The sequence below is a fragment of the Zeus faber genome (genome assembly GCF_960531495.2).
Source record: "Zeus faber genome assembly, chromosome: 17".
NCBI lineage: Eukaryota > Metazoa > Chordata > Actinopteri > Zeiformes > Zeidae > Zeus > Zeus faber.
Window position 1 is genome coordinate 4,178,198 of NC_137204.1, and position 22,460 is coordinate 4,200,657.

Sequence of the window (22,460 nt, forward strand, 5' to 3'; positions counted from 1 at the left end):
CCGTTCAATAATGATGCAACCTCGATGAGCTGGAGCATTGTCGTCCATGAAGATTAAATTAGACCTGTGTTGTTCATGCAGGGGCACATTGACTGGATTAATGATGTTATTCAGGTAGTATGGGCTTGTCACTGTACCATTTACAAAGTGTAGGGCAGTTCTGTATTGACTAGACACACCTGCCCACACTGTAACACCACCACCACCAAAGGCTCGTCTGATGACAACAGTGACTGATGCATAGCGCTCTCCTTGACGTCTCCAACATCGTTGGTGACCATCATATCTGCTCAACGTGATCGACTTTCATCAGAGAACAGCACTGAGGCCCATTGGTCCCTCGTCCAGCGTAAATGCTCCCTGGCCCATGCAAGACGATGATGCCTGTGCCTGGTGGTGTGGTCTGGTTCCCTTGCAGGTCGTCTAGCACGCAGACCACGATGATGTAAATGGTTTTGAATGGTCTGACGTGACACTTGGGTGCCTCTCACCTCCCTTAAATGTGCCTGGAGTTGAGTGGCATTCATCATCCGGTTCCGCAGGGCACTGTTCACAATGAAGCGCTCATCAGTGTGGGATGTGGCCAAAGGACGTCCACTTCTATGCCTTTCTGTGACTCTTCCAGTCTCTCTGTATCTCTGTTGCAACTCTGCTGATGACACTCTGTGACACTCTAAGCTCAGTGGCCACTTCCCTCTGAGAACATCCTGATTGAAGCCTCGCAATGGCGAGGTACTGTTGATCAGTTGTTAGGTGTCGTCTTGGTCTCATGATGTCAAAATGTGAACAGCATGATGAAGAGGACTGTTTAAATACCAATTCTAATTGAACCAAGAAATTTATTGGTCGATTCATGGATCACCTGTTGTGAATTTTGCCGTTCAGCTCCTTGTTAGAGAACAGCGAGTTGTACAAAAAATGTGCATTCAAAAGTTTAGAGAAGGTCAAATTAAGTTCACCTGTAAAGGTTATAGTGCATTTTAGGTTCATCCTGAAATTTCACCCGAAAGTTGAATATCCTTAACTTTTTGATAGTGCGCGCACACACACACACACACACACACACACACACACACACACACACACACACACACACACACACACACACACACACACACACACACACACACACACACACACACACACACACACACACACACACAAAGTTAATCGCAATTTTTAAATGTACTGTAATGTACAGATTTTAATATTTTAAAAAGTAGCCTTTCATAATAAAACTTTTGCAATTCAATTGTTAGATAAATGGTATTGAGATGGGATTTATTGCTTTTTCTGTTTACTTTTTTTAACGCTAAACCATGGTAAAAGGTTTTATCATCCACTTTTAGAGACTATATCATTAGACGTATCTCCGAAAACAATGCACATCACATGTCAGTCAGTCTTTCTGACTTTCAGCAGAATCATATACTGCATTCAAAAGTAGTAAATAAAATGTACATGTACAATAGAATGAATAAAAAAATATATACTTTTTGAACAGCGGTACTCAAGTTTATTGTAGTGGTGTGCGGAGACTCCCTCTCTCTCCAGAGACTTGGTCCGTGTATCTTTTGGTCATTTGATTATCCTTTCAGGAATGGGATCCAGCACCCATGGGAAAAATGGAGAGGGGAAGGGAGACAAGGGCACAAAGTGCGCAGTGATTGCTTCCTGTCCATGCGTAAGGCGCGATTTGTGACCCAGTCTCCCTCTCGCTTTTTTTTTCCCCAGGGGTGCTCGACTTTTATACATGATTGGGCACCGAAGCACGCACAGGATCAGCGCCTATGGTGCAGGTTATATCCCAGCGGGTCTCGGACAGTCTGCCATTTTCTGCTTTCGCGCTTCGGCTTTGTTTTTCTTGAAAACAACGTTACTCATGGATTACATAGATAACAAAAGCTGTATCTTCTTTCCACCTCCGCATAGATTAAAATGAAGCAATTGAATTTGAATTATAGCGATTAAGGCATTAAAAAATTCATAAAAAAAAAAAGAAAGAAAATCTGGATAGTTTACATAAGTAACTTATCATCTGCCCTTCGATTCCAATATTGACTTCATTCTATAGTATTAGTCCAGCGTTGCAATGCAAAGTGTGTGCAACTTAGGAGGAAATGGGAGCTATTTGCCAATGTAACTAAAGTGAGATAGTGCTCACCTATCCTGGCGCAAATGGTCATGAGCATGTCGCTGACGATCTTGGAATCGTCCACCATGACCGTTTTGACTGTGCCGTCCAACATACGGATCTTCAGAGGCCGCTGTTTCTTCTTGTACTCCAGAGTGTCCTAAGTGGCGCAGGGAGATTCATGTGTTAGCAAAACAGCTCCATAGCTAGTCCTCCACCACAGCCAGTCCTATTGCAAGGTGAGGCGGCTTCAACTGGTTTATGTAGTGTAGTATATTTGCCGCGTTTCAACGCAAGCAATATTAAAATGTTGCTTCCCATAATTTAGAACTATTGAGCTGCAGCAGAGCAGTGCGTTTTTCAATTATGAAGTGTTAAGCGTGGTTGTGCTATGAACAATTATAAATTACAGGAGGCAGCATTATAATAAGGCTTGGGTTGAAAAATAGAAAATCTTATCCTTAAACCCCATTTGAGTACCTTATTAACTTTGACTAACTTTAATTTGAGGACTTCATTAACCACTAACTTTGGGCGCTGCTGCTGCCCTATTGCTGTGATGTCAAGGTCGCCAAAACATCTACAGAATATATACACACAGTGTATAACACACACACACACACACACACACACACACACACACACACACACACACACTAAACTGGAAAATCAGAAAGCAACCTCAAAAATGTATAATGTATTCTCTGTAACTCACCCCGTTCCTCAACATATAGTAGTCCAGGGCCTTGCCTGCTTCCAGCCATATGCCTTTCTTTGGGTCCTCATCAGACAGAAACAGGCTGTAGTCGTTGGCTGTGGAAGACAATATTTAAGCATATTGTCTGACTGCAAGCATGCATGTCATTCTATGCAAAGCCCATCCAACAGCCTTTGTTTTTTGAGAGAATTTAATGCTTTTGGCCAACTGTACTAGGTACTTGGTCTATTATCATGAGCATGCAAACTGTATGACTGCAGAAACATGTATGCATGACTGGGAGGAATTCTGTCACAGCTGACAGATAAATATAGTAAATATGGAGAAAAATGGAGAAAGATAAATGTAATATGACAATCCACAGACAAGGCCTTCAGCTTACTTTGCGCATGCATTCCCTGTCAGGTTGTGATGGTGAATGGTAATATGAGCACCTGTTAGATCAATTTTGCCCCCAACTATTTTTCTGACAGCGTACTTTTTTTAGAATTCAATAATACCACGGTACAACATCACCCCATCACCTGCTAAAAACATCGCCAGATATCGTAGCTGGAATTAATGAAATTGTACAGCCTTGATTTTGATCTTGCAATTCCCACAATGTATATTTTAAGTAGAATTTGAATTTCACTGTGAATTTAAATTTCACTGTGTTGTATGACAAGCTGAGAGACATTTCCACAATTGCTGTGGAACCAATTTCTGTGTTCTGTACAGTAGAATGTCTGTGTGAGAAAAAGACAATCTCAAGGGGTCTTGCAACATTTCCAAGGTCACAAATTATTTTTTCTTCTGGAGGGTTTCTGTTTTTTTAGTTTTTTTTCTTGCATTATTAGATAGACAATAAGCTGCAAAGTCAGCGAGGAGACTGACCCTTCCAGAGAACCCTTCCAGGAGCAATGCTCCTAATAAAATAACTTTTGAAATGTAGTCGAGTACGTCAGTCTGAAAGTGAATGTAATTGGGTAAGTACAGTTACTTCAAAAATGACTTACTTTCCACCGCTGTCACAATTATACTTAAAATAATCCAAGCGATCAACACATTAACAATGTGTCTGTCCACTATTGTCAATATCATCTACAGTGTGGCTAACACATATTTGGCATACTGTATTTTGCCCACATATCAAAAGTAGTTTGTAAAGTCGTCTGGATATCATGATGCCAGTCACTATTGCAATCGGCCTCATATGTTGTTGAAAAAGCCATTAATAGAAATAAGCCCATCACTATTAAAAACACCATTTTCGTCATTTGCTTTTTTTGCCATTAACTTTCAGTTTGAGTGGCACAAAATGAAAGGCGTACTGCCTAATTTTCACACTTTGTGACTCATTTTTGTGACTCATGATAATAATTGTACATTCATAAGCAAATATGTCAGGGGCCACAAAATAAAGGCTCTCAGGCAGGATGCCGCCTGTTGAACAAGTAGGCTTAAAAAAATCGAATCTGTTCTTTCAATAGTTTTTTTTTTTTTTTGGTTTCTCTCCCAATACACCAGGCTTATTTTCATGGATTGCCACTCATCTACTGACTGGCAAATCCCATTGTATTTTGGTGAAAGACTTACCATTATTTGTTTTGTTAGATAAACACTAATGTCATCTTTCATATTGTGTGTCTCAATTTTTGTGTGGTCAAGAGCCAGACAATAACAGGGTTAAAAACGGCAAACCTGTCCTTTAACCTAACCTGTATGTAAAAATGTGGTTGTTTTAAGAGTAAATCTGTGGGATTCCTGAGATTCCCATGGTTATGACTTATAAAAAGTCATTACATGCTTACGCTTATTTGTATATAAAAAAAAATTGATATGCAGATCAACCACTCCAGCAGTATGATACACTCAAATAGACCTCACTTTCCCTTATTGAATTGTAAGTCTAAAATGTAAACCAAAATCCTAAAAATGTATATTAAAAATGTGAGGCTGATTTTTTTTTTTTTTTTTTTTTTTTTTTTTTTAAAGAATCCTGTGTTTTTCGGGGGGGTTGCCACAACAACACCCATTTTCCAAATCATAGTTGTATCAGACACTTAAAAAAGTTTCAAAACAATTACAGTGAGCATTGGCATTCACATCTGTGCTCTTGATGGATTCAAATTCACAATTGACTGTGAACGAGTCAGTCCAGAAGTCTGACCAGAAGTCAGCGGAAGTTCCCACTGTCGGTTGTTCCAAGTAGAGAGTGCAGAGAACCAAACACAGTGTGAACCTTTATTATTACCACAGCTGCTTTTCAACCAATGTGCTTATTTAAAAATGGTGGTTGGTGTGCAGTAGCTCGGAATCAGTGTTGTTCAGCGTCCCAATGGTTCCGGTTGCCCTGAAAAGTACCACCTCACTAAAATTTCAGAACCAAGTTCATCAGCACTCTATGATACACAGTGCCAATCATATACAGACAATGGGTGAGTGCACTCATGTATAATAGATGATCATAATCAAGCACAGATAAGAAGGTGGTTTCCACCGCTCTACACCTGATGTGGAACAGAAAACAACTGAATCAACTAAGCCTCAGTTTTTTAACCAGTTTTTATATGGGTTTATAAAATAAGAGTGATCATCAAAAAGGAACCCTAAAGACAATGTACTGACAGTCTCAATAAAATTGCCTTCAAATGTGAAAAGGCTTTGTTGCGGCCCTCTAGTGGGGATGCTGTGTATGGCATGCTCTTTACCATCTAAGATGAAACACCATCACATACAGTATTTCAAGCCATAGGATGATATGCTACAAGATTCCTCTTGAATTCTAACAATTATTTATGGGTGTGTGGTGTTGAGTATGGAAGTTAATAAACCTTCAACACAAAACAAGGTGAAAAATACTGCCTGAAATAACAGGTTTAATGAGAGAGAAAAAAAAAAAAAAAAATGTAGCCGCAAGTGGGAATTCATGGGTTCAAACCTTTCTGCGCTCAACAGAAAGAAGTACTTCAATCGCCCAAAATGAAATCGGGTTTCAGGCTTCACAAAGCCGAGCAAAGTCACTTAAACTAATTTAAAAAAAATTAAAGAAGGAGTGAGACCAATCACCCACTTGTTATATCATCACAATGTATGCAGCATTTCAATAATTGCAAATTCAAAGTTCTGCCATTTGCCCCCCCCTTGATCAGATTTGAACGTAATTAGGTGTGTACGTTCAGGACATAGTGTGGGATGTCTCTTCTGAGTTTAAACAGGATGTAAGTCCCGCCCTGTGTGAAAATATTTTGATTGATGGTGGCCATGTTTTTCGACCAATGTTGATCATTTATAATAGTTTCTCAATCCTGCAATGGTCTAAACAAAATTTGATGTTGATTAAGTCAAAATGCAAAAAGCCTCTTTGACCATAAAAGTCCACTATGAGGGATGTTTTGCTAATTTGCATAAAATGGCCTTTATCAACCACAAAAAAATCTTTGCACACAATCACATGCACCAATCAAAATGGCACTTCAGATTTTGGTTAATACTTGCCCCCAAAGCATGTGCACCAAATTTAGTGAAATTCTGTTCACCGGGTTTTCATATACACGTTTGTAGCATTTGTGGTACCCCCTATGTGTTTGGCTCAAAATACTTTGGTAGACCTATTCACAAACAGACTGAAGACATCTACCAAGATTTATGATGATTGGACAAATAGTTAATGAGTTATTCTGCTATTGGCTATTTATTTTTTTCTTCTTTGCAATGTTTTTTTTTGTTGATGGTGGCCATGTTTTTGGACCAGTCTTGCTTATTTATAATAGAAATGTGTATCTTAATCCCAAAATGTTGTACACCAAGTTTGGTATTGATACACTCAATAGTCTATTCACATTACCTTTTTTCAATTTTTTTTTTCATATTATGCAAATGAGCAAATAATCCATCATGGTCCAAGAGGCTTTTTTGAAGAGCACATTGAGCTGGACTTGTGTGTCAAATTTCAAGTCAATGGGAGTCACAGTGGGAGGCGCGTGGCCTTTCCAAAATTGCGCTTTTGGGCCTTAATTACAGCGCCACCATCTAGCTGATTTGACTTATATTTCTTGTGAAGCATTTCCACATAATTTCTAGTTATTGGGACAAGTTTTATGTTTCTAGCTCATTCCAGCTCACGACAATTGAAGAAGAAAAATAATAAAGCAGCAGAAAAACAATAGGATTCTACCCCTTCGGGGTTTGAACCCTGATAAACCAGCAGGAAAACAATAGGGTTCTACCCCTTTGGTGTTTGAACCCTGATAATGAAAAAAAAAAAGTTTTTTAGTGCATCTGGGTTGAGAAACTCACGTTGGCCGAACTGGGCCTCGGGCACCCTTTCCCTGATGATTCGGCAGGCGTCATACACCATGGTGGAGGGCTCGAACTGCATGGTCTTCACCACATTCCCGACACCGATCTTTAGCGACAGTGCGACCATGATTGCCGTATTGCCCGTCTACCTGAGTAGTTCCTATCAAAAGAATGGAAATCAGAAGGTTAGAATAAGTGAAAACATCTTGGAGCAACATCAACAACGAAGCAGTAAGCCACACAAGTTTGCAGAAGGGGACTGCCTAATGCTGATGCGTGTTGCAGAAAGTAGTAGAAATAGTCTGTCCTTGGTTGCCTGCCTCTGGAAGCAACGTCGGCATAAGAACTGTTTTTCGTGAGCTTCATGAACTGGGTTTCTATAGCCAAGCAGCTACACAAAAGCCTAAAATCAGCACGCGCAATGCCAAGGGTCGGCTGGAGTGGCATAAAGCATGCTATCATTGGGAATCTGGAGCAGTGGAAACGCATTCTCTGGAGTGAGGAATCCCGCTTCAATTCTGGGCTTCCACAAAGTGTAGCTTGAACACCGCTACATCCACAAGACAAAGAATTTTAAGAAAAAATATTGTGTAGTGTCAACACCCTTGCAATGTCAGGATGTCAGAAGTCGTGTTGTCTTTGGGCACCTTTACAAGGATAATTTTGCCTCTCCTAGCTTTGTTACTGTTGCCGTTTGAAAGAGAAGATGGGTATGATTACATTTTCCTAATTAAACCGATAACATTAATACCTCTTATGACATCCTCGCCTTTGCTATAATTAAAAACAGGCATGATCTTGTTAATCTTGTATCAACCAGTATTGTCCAAGATGAATTAAACTGTTAACATCTAATAATGTCATATCCGATTAGCCACAACATTACAATCACTGACAGGTGAAGTGAATAACATTGATCATCTTGTTCCAATGGCACCTGTCAAAGGGTGGGATATATGAGGCAGCAAGTGAACAGTCAGTTCTTGAAGTTGATGTGTTTAAGCAGTGAAAATGGGCAAGCATAAGGAAATGAGTGACTTTGACAAGGGCCAAATTGTAATGGCTAAAAGACTGAGTCAGAGTATCTCCAAAACAGTAGGTCTTGTAGGGAATTCCCAGTATGCAGTGGTTAGTACCTACCAAAAGTGTTCCAAGGAAGGACAACCAGTGAACCTGCCATGGGGTTATGGGCCACCAAGGTTCATTGATACATGTGGGGAGCAAAGGCTCATCCGCCTGGACCAATCCCACTGAAGAGCTACTGTAGCCCAAACTGCTGAAAATGTTAACGCTGGCTATAATAGAAAGGTGTCAGAACACACAGTGCATCGCAGGTTGCTGCGTATGGGGCTGCATAGCCACAGACCAGTCAGGGTGCCCATGCTGATCCTTGTCCACCGCTGAAAGCACCTACAATGGGCACATGAGGGTCGGAACTGGACCATGAAGCAATGGAAGAAGGTGGCCTGGTCTGATGAATCACATTATTTTACATCATGGCTGCCAGGATGCACTATGGGAAGAAGGCAAGCAGGGGGAGGCAGTGTGATGCTCCCTGGGCAATGTTCTTCTGGGAAACCTTGGCTCCTGGCATTAATGTGGATGTACTTTGATACGTACCACCTACCTAAACATTGTTGCAGACCAAGTATACCGCTTTACAGCAACTGTATTCCATGATGGCAGTGGCCTCTTTCAGCAGGATAATGCACCCTGCCATACCGCAAAAAATTATCAGGGATGGTTTGAGGAACATGACAAAGAGTTCATGGTGTTGACTTGGCCTCCAAATTCCCAAGATCTCAATCCCATCGAGCGTCTGTAAGATGTGCTGGAACAACAAGCCCGATTCACGGGGGCCCCACCTCACAACTTAAGGACTTAAAGGATCTGCTGCTAACGTCTTGGTGCCGGATACAAAAAGAAACCTGCAGTCTTGTGGAGTCCATGCCACGACGGGTCAGCTGTTTTGGCGGCATGAGGGGGACCCACACAATATTAGGCAGGTGCTTTTAATGTTGTGGCTGTAAGGTATATGTGAATTGTGAAAAAGAATTCACATATACCTTCCATAAGAATGCAGATATCAAGTAAATTAAAGGGATTAAGTTCATCCCTGTACATCCAGTACAGAGAAAGCAATGGGCTGCATGCCAACTGTGTTCGCTCAATGTAAAGCGAGTTTCGACAAGTTAAAATTACAACTAAATAAAAACAAGATTTTAGTTGGTTTAAATGTAGATACATTCAGGACTATTTTTGACTTATGACCATTTATCAATCTGCATATTGCAGAGAAGCTTCCCATTAAACTCTGTCTGCTGTAGGGTTACCAGTTCTGTCAGTCGAGTTTTGTTGACATCTTGGCGTGAAGCATTTCAGTTTGTACCTAGTAATCCCTTAGTCACTTGAAGCAGCACTTCACAACTGACAAAAAGCGAATAGAGGACTATATAAACTCTCTTCTAGGACAAAGAGTTCCTGGATTTAACTTATTTGGTTTACAGTAAGAAACATTACACAAAAGTTTGAGTGACACGGATTCCCGATTTGTTCGTTTTGAGTTATTCAGGATGACAAAAAAAACAATGTTTCAGAGTGGCGAGAAGTGGCAACATGTTTTATAAAGTGTTGCATTAGAATCAATATGAATAAGGTGGACTATTTACTCAAAAATCCATTTTCATATTTTATAAAAAACAGGAGAGAAAAAAAAAATAAACAGGAATGCAGTCTAAGTCGCATTGGGAACTGTCTATATAACAAGCTGGTAGGAAACTGGCACTCTCTGTCTAGGATGTGAATTGTATGCAATGTTGTGGCTCTGAAAGCTCATGAACATTACATCAGGGTGTATTTCTTCACTTAGTTGAGCAGTTCTCTTTTTTAGAAAGCCAGATAGCTGATCACCTGTCACACACTAGGAGTGCAATGTGTCACAAAATTGATGGTTCGGATTGTATTACGGTTTTGAGTCACGGATCGAATCATTTTTCGGATCAGCAAAGAATAAAAAAAAAAATTAGTGAGACAAATATAACTTTGCTTTCCATTTATTCTGTAAAACGCTTAAAGCAAGGAACCTTTGCCCATGAAACTACATATACGATGTCCAATGTTTATATCAAATCTTAAAATATATAAAAAATCAGTACTCAATTGTTAAATTAAAGTGCAATATGAGGCACACATGATACCTTCTTCCTTTAAACATAGTAGAAAAAAATTCAAAATATGCTATTTGTTTACTAGTGGCTCTTGACCACTCCCAATATGGCGGACATGCAGCGGTGACATACAGCAGCTCATTTCCCACATGTACAGTGGCAGCAACATAGCGCGACTTACCTCAAAGCAATCACTGTGCTTCAGAGTAAAACACAGCGCGCTTCTGTCTTGTCTATCTTCTTTTCACCGCAAATCTTCATCGAGATTTATGGAATTATTACTTCAAAAAGTAACAACAGCAGTAAAACTGTATTTCATTATGACTTCACTTGCAATCGATCCGCAGTTCACATGTGAGCTAAACCATTTGTACCAAAACCAAAGAGCACTGAGGGCTATACTTGTGTGCACTTGGGGATGAAATCCTGAGATAGTGGGTTTCAGAGAGATGGTTACTCAGTTACACTGCTGTAACCATGCTGAAGCTCTGAAAAACACACATTTATACAAAATGTATAGATATCCTGGCAATTTTATGTTTTAGAACACTGTAAATTCTAGACCCTACTCCTTGAAAAATACTTTTACCATTTGCTGTTTTTTTTTCAAGAGTACAAGAGCTTTCAGGCCATCCAGACCAAACAGCGGTCTGACTCAATATAATAACATGATCCACTGAATCTAGTGAACTATATTGTGCTTGAACTACTTTCATGGTGCTGTGGATTTTAGGACATTTTCTGCATACACACCGGAAAACTGCAGCTACACATACACATACATATACATATATATATATATATATATATATATATATATATATATGTATATGTGTATATATATATATATGTTAGTTAGTCCCTAAATTCAAGCTGTACCTCAACTCTGTGCCTTTAAAGTATGGGAAGGTTTGAGAGTTTAGAGGCTGTTTTAAAGTACACAGGCTTCGGCTCAAAGACAAGTATCAACTGGAATGCAACAGCGTCGCTCTGAGCTCTGATTCAGCATGTCATGACGTAATTTCCTCCTTTAAAAGGCCCTACAATGCCATAAAAGGAAATGTTGAGCCTTCTGTACTGCAACCACGTAGAACTTGGTGTATATTATTCTGTTACCAATCTATTACGAAAGAAAAAGCTGTCTTTGTTGAGCTGATAGAAATAATTTCTGGCACATGTAAAGGCAGTCAAAAACATTTTTTTACTCATGCTGAATAGGTTTTTTTTTTCGTTTGTTTGATTTTTTTTTTACCTGTGCTGTCAGCATGCTTGGGCATACAACACAGAGTATTTGTATGCATTTGCATCTAGGACAGAGTTAGTCTGCAAGTGGAGTCCAAGTTCTCAACCTGCAATGCAGCTCTTTATTAATGTGCATTTGAAGCAGGTGTAGTGGTGTGTGCGAGTGTGTGTGTGTGTGTGTGTGTGTGTGTGTGATGGGACCACCTGTATATATGCGTGTGTTTGTGTGTGTGTGTGTGTGTGTGTGTGTGTGTGTGTGTGTAAGGTGTCCACGACTTATCCCAATTGGTTCTGGTGTATAAGGTCAGTATTATGCCAAGGTGCCTCCAAGCAGCAGCAGCGGGCCCCGAAGCCCCTCACCCCCCCCCCCGAGCTCCGCAGCCGCGTAGACACAGGGCGAGCCAGTGCGATCCCCAGGCCCACCCATACCCCACGCAATTGGGAGGCCCACCCCACCGCAGCCTACCAGACGCCCCACCCAGCCGTGAGCGCCAAGTGCCCATTCGGGTAGCAGAGTGGTGCCATGGACATCCCCAGAGCCGCTCCCACCCAACCGCAGATCCCTGGCAGACCAGGAGGACCCCCACATGCCCCAAAACACCACAACATTGCCCCAACTTAGGGAGACTCAAGTATTCAATGATGGAACTATGATTATCAGATTATCTCTGTTTTTCCAATTTAGTAATATTATTTTCTTAACAATTGTTAAGGCAATCAAAATGGGTTGGTGGTGTTTAAGCGGTGGGTCAACTTGAGGAGAGGTCACCGAGAGCACATATAGACGGGGAGAATGGAATGCTGCGACCAAGGAGGGTTGATAACATCTTGGTGATGTTGGTCCAGAATGCTAGGATAGGTGGGCAGAGCCAGAAGGCTTGAAAGTAGTCATCTCTGGTATTAAGGGAACAGTGAGAGCAAATGTCTTCATCCAGAAAACTATTTTTTTAAGATTTTGTGTTCCACGATATGGGCTCCGTGCAGAATCTTATATTGGATGAGTTGCATTTTGGAGTTGCGGGTCATAGAAAAGGTGTTGTTGCAAATAAGCTTCCACAACTTAAGATCGGTGGGAACAGCAAGGTCTCATTCCCATTCCATTGTAGGAAAAGATAGTGTCATCTGTTTTTAATAAAAGTTTGTATAAACCAGAAAAGGGATTTTTTTTTTAATTAGTAAAATGAGTGAAATGTTGAGCCTTCTATACTACAACCACGTAGATGTATAATATTAGGTGTATAATATTCTGTTATCAATCTCTTACTAAAGAAAAAGCTGTATTTGGTTAGCTGATAGAAATAATTTCTGGTACGTGTAAAGCAGTGAAAAACATTTTTTTACTCATACTGAATTCTTCCTAACGGGAGCAGCCGAAAGAAGAAGAAGATACTTAATACTTCCAAATGTTAAGGGCATTAAGTTATATAATAAAATTCATCGCTATCATGAAATTATGACATTATCGCCATTAAAATTCTAGCAAAAATATCTAAGTCAATCCAGAGCGAGGACAAAGACTAATGCAGTGTTTCATACCTAGCCCTGCACTACGATCTTCCCGCCCCCACCCTGCAAGCTTTAGCTTCAGCTCAAATCTTTCACACACTAGGGGTGTAAGACATATCGTATTGAACTGCTCAATATAAGGCTCACTGGTCGGTGCACATTACAACCAAGTTATTTGGTTGATTCACTCTGTAAAGTGACAAAATAAAGTATAGTTGTGTACAGTTTTCACCGTGTGAAATGAGGTTTTAAAACATTTTCAGTGCTGTATAAAGACAACACAGAGCAGATAACATGTGATTGCCATCACACCTCGAAAGAAATCATAACTTGCACCGACTTCAACCCAGTGTGACACGATTCAGCACACAGGCAACAACAACAAACAGCAGTATTAAGATGCCATTTTCCAGCTAATCAAAACAGGGTCAATTAAATCACCGCCACAACTGGTTCAGTTACAGCAAATATAGGACTCTAATCCATAGAGAGGTTAGAAACACAGGCCCTGTTGTACTATTCCTTCTTGAGCCCATTTCAGACAGACCATAAGTTTCCTATGTTAACTTACATAAGGCTGTACATTTTCGTGTTAAATGTTGCTACGAAGCCACACCAGAAGATAAGCAAGGTCTCTATTATGCTTCAAATCTAAGAACCTACCTTTATGAACCTACTTTCGGTAGGTTTTTTTTATTTTACTGTAATGTACATGTAGCGAACTTCGGACAGGCATGTACAGTGATTTTATTGGATTTCTCTCCACGACAACTATAAGGTGAGTTGGGTTCATTTAGAATACCCAAGTGTAACGGGTAGGTGTGAAGACAAATGTTCAGCTAGTCTTCACACAGGGCTTGAAAATAACACCAAACTTGTGATTTCCTAAACCCCTTTCCCACATGAAATCCGTAACATTGCTGGATAATAAATATCCGGAAAATGCAGTAGGTAGTCATTCCCACATAGCCTCCTTTACGAAACGTTATGAATGGAGTCTGTTACATGACATCATTCCCATGCGAGAGGTGTGTAATATCACGCGAGACTAGACAAAATAATCTTTTTTAGACCAGTGTTCCACTCCCCTTCCCACAGACTTTTCCTTCCACTGACTGAGAGGGGACAGAGCCCCCGTCTCCAGATGCAATGACGCTAACCCAATGTTACTAAATCAGTGTGATAATTTTTAACCTGTCCAACACTCTCTGCCTCCGGAGAAGGAACGTTCTCCACCCGTTCTCCCTCTCACTGTCCACTCCGTCCCTTCCCAGGATCTGGTAGGGGCGGAGACTATAGTGTCTGAGTGCCATTTTAAGGAGAAAAATAATAATAAATAAAGAGACTGGACGTGTTTCAGTTTCTCGTCATTGCAGCTGAGCACCACGGTTCAGATACGACTCAACATTTTTCGAAATGTCCCCCCCACCACCACCACCACCCTCTTCCCCAATTTTTTTTTTTTTTTACTTACATTTGTACAAAATAAATATGGGAACAATTGTTTTACGGCAATGTTTCTGCTTCCATTCCCACATACCATACAGGTACTCCTCACTTAAAGACCTACCTGCTTAACGACCGTTCAGACTTATGACCAGCTCTGACTAATTTGTATTGTACGCTGCATACAATACTATTGCGTGCGCCTCAGCGTCAAGCATCTCATCGCGCATTATCATCCTCAATCTCAGTCTCATTCCCGCAGTCTGTCAGTATTCACGACACCAGCATTCACAATCGCCACGCTACACCCTCTTCCCTTGAAATAACACGGGTACTCGCTTATCGACCAAGTCGCTTAACGACCTGAATGCTAGGAACGTAACTCGTCATTAAGTGAGGAGTACCTGTTCTTCCATTCACAGCCATTCCAGCAATTTGCCGGAATTTATACTACTTCAAGAGTGGGGAAATTTACGGAACGACTTTAACAGAACATCGACACCGGCTCCATTTCCCACATGACACCAATACGGAATATTGCTGGAATATTTACAGCTTTCAGCAGAAGTGGGAAAGGGGCTCTAGTTACTAATTTTTACATCACAATGTCTCACAATGCAGCGCCGATTACAGGCAACTCGTCAATATATAGGACGATTTTAACATTTTACAACCAAAAATGTCTCACGCATATCCACAGGAAACCACAGGGTGTCAGCAGTCTTGACAAAATACTACAAGCATCTCTTAATACAACCATCCATTTATATACAGCTCCACCAAAAAAAAAAAAAATTTCCCCACCGCTATCTTGTAATTGTGTCACAGAAATAAACAACTTTGTATGAATGTGACCTATCACTTCCTGTCAGAGCAGAGGAGCGTTATCCAATTATGCAGGGTTGCATACTTGGATAAGGCAAGGTTCATGGATGCAAGGGTCTATATGATGAAGGACTCTCTTAAAGGACAGGCTGGCTATTTTCCAGCCCAAGCCTTATTAAAATGTTGGTTCCCATAAATTCCAACTATTCATAGCACAATTTTGCTGAACACTTTATTGTTGAGAAACTTTACTCTCTGATGCAGCTTCTCACTGTGATTAAATGCAGTCCTATGCGGTAAAGTACTCATAATAAACATGTTAAATCTCTTGCATAGTTTGTCTCTGCAACACATTTACACACAACATTATTTTATATGCCACTTATTTCCCACTGGACATTTTTAGTTCGGATGATATTTTCAGTATAACAAGCAGTTGCATGTCACCCTAAGTAGCACAAAGAGTTCACCTTTTTTATTAGGCCAATAGCCTACCACTAGGCCTGACTAACTGAAAAAGACTATTGTGTATGCTGTGTATGCCAAGTTATTGTCTTCAATAACAACATACAAACATGACAAAGAGGGCTACACAATTAAGTGCATTAAAAATTGCGATCTCAAGCTAGCTCTCAACCTTGGTGCAATGTCATTCCTATAAGACAGTGAATCTACTGCATTTTCATTAGGGAGTTTAGTTGAATCAAGACAAGCAGTACAAGGCAGCTTGTAAATCTGTAGTCGGTAGGGATGTTAACAATTAATCGACTATGATTAATTGCTAATAAGAATTTAATTAATTAAAAAATTTTCTTATCGATAACAACTGAACAAGTTGTATTAATGGTTGTAGTTGTATCAATGGGAGTCTTTGTGGGGCGCAGGGCGTTGGAATTAGTAGTACTCACCGGAACGACAGGGGGCAGTCGAGAAAAAGAATGCCCTGTAAAGCAGTAAATAGTAAGAGTACTCGAAGACAGAGACTTCCAGAAGAAAAAACAAACAACAAACATAACTGCGTAGAAAACGGGAGCTTCTTGATTCTGAGGAGGAAACTATATGTTTATTGTTGCTTAACAACTAATGCTAAGTTCAGATGAAATCAACACTTTCTGAACGACACAGGGGGGAGGAAAAAAAAACCCGGAGCGAGGGAGAGGTACGATGGCAAAACAAAACAAGCGATATGTTGCTATGGTGATGACTCCAATAAATATATATATTAAACTAAATTATTTTGTGTCTGTTTTGATGCATGAAAATTTTAGTACTGTTTAGTAATTGTATTAGTCTCGTTGTCCATATCTGCACCAGACTTTATTTGCTAGGTTTCATCCGGCTCATTCGGTCGCAGAGGACGGCAAAAAGTTAAAATATTTGACACGTGTAAAGACGGGTCATGAATATTCCTGTATGCACAAACCAGCTCAGCAAGTCTTGCCTGGACTCCATTTTTTTTTTTAAATGAGGGGAATCGCTCCTCCCACCCAGGTGTCATGGATGGACACCCTGGTGACATCATTAGCTTTTATGTTATCAATTGATTGACGATTGTTTGTTAAGGTTAACAATAATCGATTAAGGAAATTCCTTTCAATTTGCGTCCCTAGTAGTGAGCGTTACAACCTAGGACAGAGGGCTTTCACCTATAACTCAAAAATGCACAGCTTAACATGGTTGAGCTTTTGCTCAAGACGTTTTCACCTCACAATAACAGAATTTACAGTTGCCTGGGGCAGGTTTAGCAGGGCAAAGATTTGACAAACTATTTTGTTTAAATGGTGGCAGCTGACATTGCCACGTTGAAAGTCACTGAGCTCTTCAGTACAACACATTTTATTGCAAATGCTTGTCTCAGGAGATTGCATTGCTCTATGCTGGATTGTATGCACCCATTAGTAATGGGTGTGGCTGAAATTGTCAAACCCATTTGTTTATTTCATTTTGAAAAAAGGTGGAAGTGCCATTACTTTAGCAAATTCAAAATACAGCAAAAATAAGTATCTTTGACTAAATGTTTCTAAGTAGAGATGATATTAAAAATCAAAAAATCTGAGTCATCAGAAAAATGGTCAATGTAAGAGGTGTGTGCTGACTCATAAAGAGGCTAAAACTCAATTTCACATTGGTATGGTTCTTTAATGGTTCTGTTCGAGATATTTCTCGTAATTGGAATACACAGTGATCCTTTGTCACTTGTTAATGTGGTTCCTAGGAAAATTAGAAATAGCTCCTATACAGGAGAAGGTAATACTTCATTGTAGATTTTGCCCAATTAACTCCAAAAGTTGGTTTAAATGCTACAAAAGTAATTTTCATAATCTTAACATGCTTGCCATAAAACGCTTTTAATATGTCAAAAAAATGCCAAATTGTTAATAAATATGTGATTGGAATTGGACCAGTACTAAGATGATGAGTGACTGTATGCTAACTGACTTGGCTAAATGTTGTGAAATTAGGGAAATACACCTGTAATCATCTCAAAAGTTAAGTTATTTAAGGGATACAACTTGCATCTTTATGATGAGTAAAAATAAAAACAGCTAGATGGGGAATTAGATTTGACAGATCACCATTTATCGATCCTCTGACCACAGTGATTATTAGCTAAGTTATCAGTTATTTGACCATTTTCCCCCATCACTGCTCCATTTTCCATAAACATAGACATGTAAACGTTGGGCTGTAACAATGATCAACATTTTCTTGTCTGGTCTATTCAGGCCCCCCTCTGTCTGGTTGGCGCTTAAGAGTGTGTTAATGGGAAACCTATAGCTTAACTTGAACATGAACTGGAGAAATTATTTCAGTTTCACTTCTAGATCCAAAATGGAAAGGAGGAATGAAGGGAATATGTCAATCCAAAAATGGATCCAGAGGCATAACATTTAGAGAAGAGAGAGCGAGGAGGCCCAGCTACTACCGGTATATCGATAGTGTGGAAAATGAGAATTGCAACAGTTTCAAATATTCTGAATATATATGTATAGAAAAATAGGTTATTTTGAAAACACGAGTCTGCAGACATTTTGTTTATTGGCCTTGTGAGCGCAGGCATTGGCCGATGCCGATTATCTCAAAATACGCAAATATCAGCCCAATGAATCAACAGACCAATTAATCTGTCAACCACTAATCCCTGGTTATTTAATCATTGCCTTAAGTAATCAAAATGTTCCGTCAGAGACCTCTACAGCACATCCAAAATGCAGCAGCCCACCAAGTGTTCAACCAACCAAAACTCTCATGTCACTCTCTCCCTTCAATCCCTTGACTGGCTGGTACTCTTCCACAAAGTCATCGGGTGTGGCACGGTGCATTGCACTGCTGCCTCACAGCAAGGAGGTCCTGGGTTAAATTCCCGCCTGGGGCACTGTTGGCACCGTGCTCTGGCGGGTTATCTCCCAAATAGTAACCTTTCTGTGTGGCGTTTGCATGTTTTCCCCATGCTCACATGGGGTTTCCTCCATCTAACATCAGTAAGGACCCCCACCAAAAACATGCACACATCATCGTCTGACCAGAGATGGACATATGGAACCAGGTCCCCGGGCACGTCGTTGAATGCTGCCCACTGCTCCTGGCTGCCCCCGCCCGAGGAAGCACAAGCCAGGATACAGAGGCCACATTTCACCGGCCACCATCCAAAGTGTGTGTGTATGCATGTGTTGTCGTGTGATCAGTAAAGATTATTCTTCTAATTCTTCTAATCAAAATTGCTCCTCCATATCTACAGTCACAGGTCAGGTTCCAGACTCTGGCTCGTTCACGCCCCCCCACCCTTGCAGGCCGCCTTGCGCCTCCATCACTACGTGGACTCACGAGTCCCTCTTCCCATCCCTGGTGCTACAATGGTGGCACGAGCACCGTGTCCCATCCATGCAGACTACTTCTGGACCCGACTTGCACTGACCTGTCTGTCTCATGAGGATCTATTTCCCCTTTACTTTGTTAACTTACTTTCTGATAATTTAAACTTCAAGCTGATTTTACATTGCTGGAGCAAGCCATCATATTTGGGGGATCATTCACATTGACTGTGAATGTCGGTCAGCATTTTTGACTTCAAAAGATTCTTGGAAGTTTTGTTTGGTGAAAAACTGACACAGAAAATCTTGCAACCATCCTGTGTGAAACATTGAGACCCTTCATTTTCAACCTTCCTCAATTTTTGTACATTTTGAATATTTTAGCTATTTCTCTCAACAATTGAATAGAAGTGATCCTCCAAAAACGGTGACCGTCACACTTTACATTATTAAAACCTATTATTACATGTGACTGTGAAATATAGTGATTTGATACCTACCAAAAAATGTCAAAATGTTTTGTTTTATTTGATCAAACAAAACTAAATATCAACAATAAATAAATAAATAAATAAATAAATAAAAATTCTCTCCGGAAATGTGTTTGACCGTATCTAGTCGGGATCGCTGCCAGCCCCCAATACGCAATAAAAAAATATCTGACTAATGTATGCCTGGAAATAGACAGCCATAGCAAAAAATATATGACTTTGCTCATGGTACTACATGGTAGTAGATTTCTGAACTTTTTCAAGAAAAAACTTGACCACTTTGCAAAGAAATGGAGGCTGGGTCAAAAGTTCTCGGGAAGTTAGATAAACGTTTGTAATGTAGGGTTTTTCTTCTTCTTTTTTTTGACTGTAGATAGAAGGGTGGGATATAATAACAACAGTTGCCCCCAAGATACTTATGCATGTCGCAAGAACTATGTGACACCGCATTCCTGCAAAAGAATGCATTGCCCAAGGGTTGGGGTTTTCTTTCTAGCATGTTTAAATGCCTGTAATGCTTCCAACACAGCACCAACCTAGACCGTTACGATACTAGTGGATTAAAAAAAAAATCAACAAATACATTATACGCCCGTATACGGAAATCGTGTGGGACAAGTTTCTTACAAAAAAAAGGGTGGGGCGAAGTTTTAAACAAGGTGACGCAAGTAGCCTAGGATTTTACGATACTCACCCAATTTAAACCACAGCCCAGAGAACAGCCAACAAAATAACTATTTTCCTAAGTGCTAGAGAACAGATTAAAAGGCAGACATCTTACGGAAGTCTCGCGTTTCAAGTTATAATGTCGGACACCCGTGGCCAGCCAAGATTTTTTTATGGGCGTATGTAAAAACACACATAAAAAAGATGCGTGTTCAACTGGAAACTACTTGGGTCCACGTCGGAGGACCCAAGTCGGGGAAAACGCATTTTTGACATATACAACGTGAAGTTTTTGCAAAGGAATTAAACTTTTTTTTCCTACGCAGGAAAAACGGCGTCGCAGAATTGCACACAAAAAGCTTACCTGGGCGTGTAGTCCAAACCTATTTCGACGCGTTTGCTGACTTCCAACAACGAAACGTCAATGGTATTTCCTCTTCTCCCCCAACAGAGAAAAAAACTGTACGCGTTATCCTCCACCAACACCCCCCCCCCCCCGGTTAACTCCACATCCGCTCTTTAGAAACGGCGTTTAAACTCCACCCAACAGTAGCTAACTGCTTCTTAGCTTAGCGTAGCTTCAACTTCTTCCACAGCAGTCTCACAGTAGTTTTACGGTGGTGGGAAAAGTAAAACAAGCCGCACTATTATTACCTCTATAATAATCATTATTCTATAATAGCAATAATAATAATTCGTATATTTAGATCGTATTGTATTTTATTTAAATGTATTACATTAATATTGTCTCCCCCAAAGCACAGTTAAAATGGCTATTACTTTCTTTTGTTTTATTTTATGTATTTTAACAATGTTTTCATTGGGGAAAACTGCCCGGCTGTCTAAATGAACGTGGGTCTTTCAATGTCGTCTTTTTAATTGTAAATGATAATAATTTAAAAAAGTTCAAGAGATTATTTGTCACATACATATATATACGGTCATACATATATGCAGTGAAATGTCATGAAATAAGAAACGTTAATTAATCACAGTTAAAACAATATGATGATAATAATAATAATAATCATCATCATCATCATCATAACTCTAGCTGCAGGTAGCTGGCCTTTCTTTAAAGTTCAATGGACAAGTTCGCTTTGGCTCTCTGTTCCGGTGTGTTTTGTGACTCCAGAAGTTAATTTTTTCCAGCCTGGTTACAGTGTAATTCTATGATTCCTACGCCTTTACTAACAGCGGTTATCATTCTGAAGGAGAGCTGTATAAATATGGCTGAAATGATAATCACGAATATTTTACTCAAAACTGTGATGCCGATTATTGATCATTATCATTACTAATCCATTTTGTGGAACATAATAATTTTATGGCACTTTTAAATCAACAGAAAACTGCCTTCACAGTAGTAATTTATTTGATAAACATATAAATAAACAAACTAAAGTAAGTGGTTTAACTGACTTCAATTGTAGAGGATATATACTGAAATTAATGTATGTAGTGGGCTGTACGAAAAACAAAAAAATGAAAGTAGAAAATTACAAAATTATTCCCTATAATTATTCCTTACTCAACTGCGCTGAATACATATTTAATTCATCTTGTCTGTGAGTGCAGAAGATCCATGACATCCACACACCACTGACATCAGTTTTTCATGAACAAAAACAAAAACATTATTATTATTATTAATAATAATAATAATAATAATAATAATAATAAATACATAAAGATAAATACATACAATTCCAATAAATAAATAAAACCTAAAATCTTATGAGATTATGACTTGCTGTTCACAAAAGCTTTGTGGATTCCTGCACAATGCATTTTGTGAAATAAATTACAATGGTCCCAATCTTAAATAACATTTGGATCATGACTTGAAAGAGGTACTGCACACAGGGGCTGAGGGTGCGGTTGAGTTAGCTGCAGCACTGTATGGAGAGGCTAGAAGGGTGCTGCTCAACCTCTCTGACACTGAAATGACAGACCCCCGAGCCATAGCACGAGCTATAGAAAGACAGTTTGGGGACCCCACATCTACGGTGGCTGCCTGGTGCTCGTTCAACGAACAAATACGGAGGAACAGAGAGAAGCTAGGGGTCAACGGAGCAGATTTACATTACCTGGCTTGCAAGGCATTCCCATAGTTCAATGAGGAGCAGCGACTTATCCTGGCGAAAGAGGCTTTTTTCAACGGGCTGT

General features: G+C 39.9%; 1 protein-coding gene across 1 annotated transcript in view; it reads right to left on the bottom strand.

Annotated features, from left to right (window-relative positions):
• Positions 1 to 20,771, bottom strand: part of tln1 (talin 1) — a 172,781-nt gene extending 152,010 nt beyond the window's left edge. The window contains exons 1-4 of the mRNA XM_080017830.1: positions 20,656 to 20,771; positions 7,134 to 7,296; positions 2,850 to 2,947; positions 2,165 to 2,294 (exon numbers count right to left, since the gene is read on the bottom strand). Coding sequence (XP_079873956.1) covers positions 2,165 to 2,294; positions 2,850 to 2,947; positions 7,134 to 7,263 — 358 coding nt within the window. The 5' untranslated portion in view covers positions 7,264 to 7,296; positions 20,656 to 20,771. The remainder of the gene's footprint in view (positions 1 to 2,164; positions 2,295 to 2,849; positions 2,948 to 7,133; positions 7,297 to 20,655) is intronic.
• Between the last annotated feature and the right edge of the window lie 1,689 nt (positions 20,772 to 22,460).